Consider the following 8524-nt stretch of genomic DNA (forward strand, 5'->3'; position numbering starts at 1 on the left):
TTCATTTATTTTTATTATATTTTTTCCTTTTTTGAAATTTTATCACTTTATTTATTTTTGAAATTTCATTTTTAATTTATATATATTTTTTTATTTTTTTATTTTTGGATAGATAAAAAATAAAAGAAAAATTAAGCGCGCACCACAAAGGTTAGCCCATGGCATAATGGTGTGTAACGCAATGGCAAGCAATGCTTAAGTGCACAACCAAGGTTTTGGGTGAGCGTGGCCCACTCATTGGCGCACGGGCACAAAGGCGTAGTGTGCCGTGCGCATCGCCGTGCTTGGCTCATTTGTAACACAATCATGGGCATTGTTGCCTTAACGCAAGCATGATTCAAAATGGGGCGCCGCTACCTTAGTGCGGGTGTAATGTAAGACAAGCGTCGTTGCTTTGGTGTAGGCGCATTTCCAACATGGGACGTTGCTGCCTTAGCATAGGTGTGTTTCCAACATGAGGCATCATTGCCTTAGCGCACACACATTTCCAACATGGGGAGCCACTGCCTTAGCGTGGGCGCACAATGCTAAATGTGGCGCCACCACACTGCCTTGTGTAGGTGTGTTTCAACACAAGCATAGGTGCCTTAGTGCGAGCGCATTTCCAACATGGGGTGCCGCTGCCTTAGCACAAGCATGATTCAAAATGTGGTGCCACCGCACTGCCTTGTGCGGGCGCATTTCAACACAAGCATTGCTACCTTAGTGCGAGCACATTTCCAACATGGGGTGCCACTGCCTTAGTGCAAGCGTGATTCAAAATGAGCGCCACCATGTTGTTGTCTTACCTTAGTGTGGAATTCAAACTTGTTATCAACAATAATGATGTGAAACGCTTTTTGGGGGGGGGTTTTATAACCCCACACCGAGCAGGATGCGTAGTGCATACTCTACCCGCATGCGTGCTCATGCACTTGGTTTGTTTTTTTCTTTTTTGAATTTCCCAAAATTTCTTTTTTTTTTTTTGTATTTTTCAATTGTTTTATGTTTTTTGCATTTTTTCAATTTTTCAATTTTTTTATTTTTTTAGTTTCAAATTTTCTAATTTTTTGCTTTCTGGTTTTCTAAATTTTTGTTTTTTGATGACTCTAATGATTTAATCTTAACGAAATATCTTGTCTCGACTCTTGAACTGTGAGTTTGGGAGTCGAAAAAAATAGAGGGTCCCCATTCCTAGCGAGGAATGGGGCATGTGTTGTGGACACCACAACACATAATAATGACATATTTATCTTAAATTTGGAAAGGAAAATAAAATAAGAATTGATTTTTGATTAAACATGATGGAAAACAAAATAAGAAACATTCTTAAAAATGAAGATTAATAATAACAATTTAAAAAATAGTCATATTAAATACCAATATATAAATGTAAAAAATTAACACATTTCTCTCTTTACCATCCTAATAATTCAAAAAAACTAAAACAAATTTCCTAATCTAAAATTTGATTTTTGTTAATTGATTATTTATTAAATAAAAATTATTGAAATATCTTTAAATACATTAAATTTTGTTAATTTCCTTCAAAATATCAACTATCTAATTTTTCAGAGAACCATATTTCAAACTTTGAGAAATTCTTTAATAAAAACTTATAAACTATGAAAAAAATTCAATTCTACTATGTCAATTGACTTTTTCTCACAAGTTATTATTAGATGTCATTTCTTAATTTTTTCAAAGTAAAAATTATATATTAGTTTCAAAGTAAAAATTATATATTAGTTTCTTTCAAAATATATTTGTTAATTTCTTTCAAAATATCAACTATGAGAACCATATTTCAAACTTTGAGAAATTCCTTAATAAAAACTTATAAATTATTAAAAAAATCAATTCTACTATGTCAATTGACTTTCTCAAAAGTTATTATTAGATGCCATTTCTTAAAATTTTCAAAGTAAAAATTATATATTAGTTTCAAAGTAAAAATTATATGTTAGATGTCATTTCTTAAAAAATTCAAAGTTGAATAGTTAGAATTAGAAGGAAAAATATATTTTTCTAATTTAGGTTCTTAGCTTACTTAAATTTATTACTATATAATATTAATATTATGTACTTGTAATATTTTATAAATATTTGTAATGAATTATAGATTGTTTCTTGAAAATATAATTATATATGTTTGACTAAGATTTATGTGCTTGGACTAATTTTTATGTTTGGCTAATAACTTAAATTAGAAAAATATGTACATGTTACTTCCAAAAGCTATAATTTATCATCATTATTATATTATGCATACATAATAATGACATATTTATCTTAAATTTGAAAAGAAAAATAAAATAAGAATTGATTGTTGATTAAACATGATGGAAAGCAAAATAAGAAACATTTATAAAAATGAAGATTAATAATAACAATTTTTAAAATAGTCATATTAAATATAATGTAAAAAATTGACACATTTCTCTTTTGACCATCCTAATAATTCAAAAAAACTAAAACAAATTTCCCAATCTAAAATTTGATTTTTTGTTATTTGATTATTTATTAAATAAAAATTATTGAAATATATTTAAATACATTAAATTTTGTTAATTTCTTTCAAAATATCAACTATCTAATTTTTCAAAGAACCATATTTCAAACTTTGAGAAATTCCTTAATAAAAACTTATAAACTCTAAAAAAAATTCAATTCTATTATGTCAATTGACTTTCTTACAAATTATTAGATGTCATTTCTCAAATTTTTCATTTATAGATGTATAAATAAAACTTAAATCATTAAAAAATAATATATAAATCTTAGTCAAATTATAATTTATATTTTTAAAAATTAGTCCAAGTATATAAATCTTAGTCAAACATATTTTTCTAATTTAAAATCTTGGAACATTATGTTAATATTATCTACTTGGAACATTTTATAAATATTTTTAATGAATTAGAAATCATTTCTTGAATTTTTCATTTTATATAGTGAAATAATTATATTTTCAAGAAATGACTCTAATCAATAGAACATTATGTTAATATTATGTACTTGGAACATTTTATAAATATTTTTAATGAATTAAAGATCATTTCTAAAAAAATTATTGAAATAATTATATTTTCAAGAAATGATTTCTAATTCATTAAAAATATTTATAATAAATAAAGTAATAAATTTAAGTAAGCTAATAATCTAAATTAGAAAAATACGTTTTTCCTTGTAATTCTAACTATTCAATTAGAAAAACTAATATATACTTTTTACTTTAATTTTTTATTTTAAAAAAAAATGAATGATAGATTTGACTTATTAAATATGTAAACTAAAATTTCAATTTTTAAATTTTTTTTACCTAAATCACAAATTAGAATAATATTTTTTTAATCAATTTATTAATAAATCATTCAATATTATTATTTAATTTTTAATAATATAAATTTAATTATATTAATGAACAATTTAAATAAAATTTTAAAATTTTCATAATTTTTAGTGTAATAAAATGTGCAAAAATCTAATTTATACAAATGTTATTAAAATAAAAATCTAAATTAAATCTTAAAATTTAAACAATAACAAATATTATAGTTATATTAAAATACAACTTAAAAATATCTTTTAATATAAATATAAATGATATAATTATTTTAATATATAAAACATGAATTAAACTTAAATTATTACCAATTTTTTTTTATAAGATTACATAAGAAATAAACTTAAATTATTACCAAATTTTTTTAATAAGATTACATAAGAAATAAAACTTAAAACTTAGATTACAGAACATTTCTACACACGTATCACAGTCAATTGTACCGAATATTTCTACACACGTATCAAAGTCATAAACACGTCATTAATGTAAATTGTACCGATAATGCGGACAATTTTTTTTCCTAATGCAATCAAAGGAGTGGGGTGAAAGCACGGACAGCGGCTCGGTGCAAATATGTTGCTGCACCGAGCCGCTGCCGTGTTAGGCTTATAGTCTTTTCTTTTATACTGCAACTTAATTTTTTAATTCGCAAATGTATTTGAATAAAACAACATAAAATTACATTTGTTTGGAGCCAGGTGGGCTAAATCCAGTTCTCTTTGCTTCTCTTTAAACCCTTTTTCATTGTCCAAAATCAAGAATTTAGAGAGAGGCTGACGATGGAGAGAATGGTGAGGAATAAACAAGTTGTGCTGGTTTCTTATGCAAACGAAGGGCTTGTGAGAGATGATCATGTGAAAATCAGAGAAAACCAATTGAATTTAAATGCATGCAAGGAAGGAGAAGTCGCTGTGCAGAATTTGTGGGTCTCGGTGGATCCGTATCTCAGATGGCGTATGAAGGAAGAAACCAACAGGGGACTCTATATGGACAACTTTAAATTAGACCAGGTCTTTTTTCAGAATTTCTTGGCCTTGTCTGGTTGAACTTTTTGAGGTTTTATGCAATTATTATCATCTTTTAAAGCTTATTGTTGCATTGTACAGCCTATTGCTTCTCGAATGGTTGGGAAAGTAGTTGTTTCTGCCCATGTTGAGTTTGAAGTGGGCGATTTGGTAACTGGGGTGTATGGTGTTTCCGAGTACAGCATAGTAGGAGGATCAATGCTGATAAAACTTGACGCCAATTTGGCTCAGCCTTATGATTATTTGGGGCCTCTGGGTACTGAAATATGGTTTTATTGAAACATATATATTAGGGTTTTCTTGTATTGTGAGATATTTTACTTTTTGTGCATCTTCTAGTAGGTATTTTGTCCTTGGGACTGAAGGTTTGTGTAGATTTGGCCAGGGATGACAGGAATGACTGCTTGGGGCGGTTTACTGTTACTTGGCGAGGCTAAAGCTGGAGATGAAGTGCTTGTTTCAGCTGCAGCTGGAGCGGTTGGGCTTCTAGTAGGGCAATTGGCTAAAATTAAAGGTTGTCGCGTTGTTGGCAGTACTGGTAGTGACCAAAAGGTGATTAATCTCTATTCATCTTCTGCTAGTTCTTCTTAAATGTTTAGCTTAGTTGAGCTTTTATGACTTTGCAAACTCTTCTTGCTTTGTCTCTAGAATTTGTGAAGCGTTGCTTGTTCTCTTCTAAGATTTCATATAAAGCTAGTTAGATCATAGATGTGATTGCTAACAGAGTAATGTTTAATGTTTTGCAGAACCAGTCTAGATCTTTTTGATGGTTATGATTTGAAATTTTATGTTAAGATGGATTTTACTTTTATTATGTTTTGTTTATATCTCTATTATGAATAGAAGGAAACATCAAAGCAAATGGGTATAACTTTTATATCATTTTTTGAAACTTTTTTACTATCCAGAAGTGTTTTGGTTTCTATCCAGCACCATTGGTCCCATAACAAGCCCTCCTTCGACTTTTATTATAAGGTACTCATTGGCTTATAAGAATCGGCGGCCCTGTTAAGGGGCATGCATGATGTGATTATATTAATCATATAAGTTTGTTGGTTAGCCTCTCATGCTGTGCTAAGAAGGAGCCTTCCTTGTACTGAATGTTCCTTGTGAGGAGTGTTATAGGAGGATGGGGAACTAAGTGACATAAATGCCTTGATGGCGGTAGCTAATCCAAGAAATTTTTAGTTGATTCTTCTTTGAGTTTCCTTTTGAGCTCTGCTGCGGCAGTTAGTGTTGAATTTGCAAGGACTCAATACTTTTAACCATGACCTTTGGGCCTGGATGTGGATCAAAAACTTAAATTTTCAATGGGGAAGAGGAAGTTGAGGCATCAAGTTGAAATTGAAATGGAGGAGGAGGTACATGGAATTGTTAGGGTGAGTGTTGCCAGGGTTTTTTATTGTTTCATTAACTACATTAATCTCATTTTGAAAAACGTTAAAGGAGATCCACAGTGATGACATCACTTAGATATAGAGACGTGTTGCTCGAAATGCTGTTGGATCTTAGATAATCAAATGGGTATGCTGTGTGATCTGGTTCAATTTCTCAACACCCCTCATTTGTCCATGGTGGTTGGTTCCTTTATGTTGCATAAGAATGGTGAGGAAACGAAGAAGTAGATGGATTGGCTGATTAAGCATATGCATACAATAATGTGATGAAATCAAGGTACCATGATTTCTTTCATATTAAATTTCCTGATCCGAAAACTAAGGGGGTCAATTGCAACGAGAATTTTCTTGGTCGTGTTAAGCCCAAAATTGATGGCTGTAGATTTCACATGCCTTGTTTCACATCTTTTTTTCTGTCTTTCCCAAACTATGCAAGTAGAAAAATTTGCATCCCTTTCTATTTTAAGCCCAGACAGTATGGCTTCTGGGTGACAATTGATGTTGTTTATTTTTGTAGTATGGTAGACCTTGTGTATGTCAATAGTATGCTGTGAATGCAATAATATCTGATATGATAACCGGTTCAGTACATGTTAATCTTGGTTTTCTTTTTCCTTCATTATGAAATCTATTCAGTTATGAACTATTGGAATCCAAACTTTAATAACACCGACCTTTCTATAGTTCTGGGTGACCACTGACAATTGATATAGTTTCTTTTTCTAGTAGCAGACTCGGTGTATGTCAAGTATTACTCTGAATTGAATTATATCTGATGTGATAACCAGTTCAGTACAAGTTAAAACTTTGAATCATTCAAACTTATTAACTATCATATGGCTTTATTCCTTAAAAGGTTAAGATGTTGAAAGAAGAATTTGGATTTGATGATGCCTTCAATTACAAGTCTCAGACAGATTTGGATGCAGCACTGTCCAAGTAAGTTTTTTTTTGCTGTTGTTTAAAGTCTATAAGTTAAAATTGAGAGACATGGGCTGAGAAAAAAACTCTACAACCTGTATAAACAATTTTTTTACCTCTATTTGATTATGACCCCTCCTGCATAACAAACCGTAGCGAAGCATGTAAAGTACCTCTTTCATTGAAGAAAAATTGCTGGATGATTTCCGAGTCCTGTGCAGGTACTTTCCAAGGGGAATAGACATTTACTTTGAAAATGTGGGAGGCAAAATGTTGGAGGCTGTTCTCAACCACATCAACATGAATGCTAGGATTCCTGTATGTGGAATGATCTCCCAATATAACCAGGTAAGACAAATTTATATCTGTGATATTTTGAGGTTAAAAAGACTTAGACGGAAAGTGCTAATCCCATGGATGAATCTATTTAATTGTACTTTGCAGGAATGGGATAAATGTTATGGAGTGAGAAACCTTATAAATTTGATAGGAAAATGTGCAAAAATGGAAGGGTTTCTTGTTAGTATGTTTTTTAATCGGAGGGAGGAATTTGTGAAGGAGATGGGAGGGTACATGCAACAAGGTAAAATTAAATTCAAAGAAGATGTAAAACAGGGAATAGAGACCTTCTTAGAAGCATTCAATTCTCTGTTTAGTGGGGGAAATATAGGGAAAGTTCTGGTTCATATCACGCACAGCTAGTAAGCAGAACGCGTTTTTCATATTTGGAAATGTGTCTATGATACTCGGGGAAGCTTCTGATCACACAGAAATTCCTAATAATAAAAAAGACTGCTTTTTATCAGCCAAGGTGCGAGAAGAACATGATTAGAGTGGAGGTGCTTAAAATTCTTCTTCTTGTGATTTCAGTTTACATGAAGTAAAAATAACTTCAGTTTACATGAAGTAAAAATAACTAGTAGCAAGTGTCTTTACAGATTGTGTGTACTCTTGCATGTGGTGGTTGATGCGAGGTGTTAAGTTATGGCTGCCTTTATTTAAAATTTGAAAATTATTATTTTTATATAAAACTTTTAAGGTAAATTGAGTCTAGGGGAAAAGACCCAGCAGTTTAGTGCACTTAGAACTCTTACATCGTTAAGTCAGATTTTATCAACTTGTACTTTTGTAGGTGAATAAAGAGCTTATAGCTAAGGTTTCGGCTATTGGGTATTCACCGATCCCTTTGTAGAGATCATGGAACACAAAGTGGTCAAAAAGTGTCATATCAAAACACTCAACTAATACTCGCTATGTTCATGCACTAATAGTCGCTCACTGAAAAAATACCAATACTTGTGGTTAAATGTCATTGCAATCTTTATGAGATGCCCTAATAGTGGTGCACAAATTGGTCAATCACTAAAAAAGGCTAAAAAATGATCACTATTAATACATGTATGATTGGCTATTAGTATACACATTTTCATTTTATGAGGCTCTTTTAAGAGTGGTGGTAATCGGAGGTATCTATGACAAAAGTATCACCTAGAAGGTCTATTCTCCTATTTAGGTATGTTGTTTAGTATCAAATTGTTATTTTTCTTTTTCACAAATTTATTTTATCTTAATTCTTTTTAATTAATTAGGAAAAAAGTATTCTACATTTGGACAAAACTTGAACAATGAACAATAAAGTAGATGGCGGTGTGCCATAGTAGTTTCAACAGACAAGTGAAAACTTTAAATGGATTATAAGAGAGAGGATCTAATAATTGAGCACATTAACTTTGCTTGCAAATAGCTCCAAGTTTTCTTAGAGCTTGCTTACCAAATCTTTCACTTATAATTAAAGTTTTAGGACTACATCATGATAGGTAAGCAAAATTGCTAAATCAAAAAGATAATTAGAG

The 8524-nt window shown here is 30.6% G+C and overlaps 1 protein-coding gene across 1 annotated transcript; it reads left to right on the forward strand.

Annotated features, from left to right (window-relative positions):
- The first annotated feature begins 3856 nt into the window (after positions 1-3856).
- On the forward strand, positions 3857-7476 carry LOC149541493 (2-alkenal reductase (NADP(+)-dependent)-like). Its single transcript, XM_089796739.1, has 6 exons — positions 3857-4338; positions 4435-4609; positions 4739-4905; positions 6607-6689; positions 6893-7019; positions 7116-7476. The coding sequence occupies exons 1-6, from the start codon at positions 4108-4110 to the stop codon at positions 7371-7373; spliced, it is 1041 nt and encodes a 346-aa protein (XP_089652865.1). The 5' UTR covers positions 3857-4107; the 3' UTR covers positions 7374-7476.
- Positions 7477-8524: the final 1048 nt, after the last annotated feature.

Source organism: Cupressus sempervirens, chromosome 8 (assembly GCF_028749045.1).
Source record: "Cupressus sempervirens isolate cs-2001-9-10 chromosome 8, ASM2874904v1, whole genome shotgun sequence".
NCBI lineage: Eukaryota > Viridiplantae > Streptophyta > Pinopsida > Cupressales > Cupressaceae > Cupressus > Cupressus sempervirens.

Bases quoted from the DNA above. Each gene is read 5' to 3' on its own strand.
- LOC149541493 (XM_089796739.1), top strand. From the start codon at position 4,108: ATGGAGAGAATGGTGAGGAATAAACAAGTTGTGCTGGTTTCTTATGCA. The intron at 4,610-4,738 runs GTACTGAAATAT...AGATTTGGCCAG, and splicing joins TGATTATTTGGGGCCTCTGG to GGATGACAGGAATGACTGCT. The intron at 7,020-7,115 runs GTAAGACAAATT...TGTACTTTGCAG, and splicing joins TGATCTCCCAATATAACCAG to GAATGGGATAAATGTTATGG.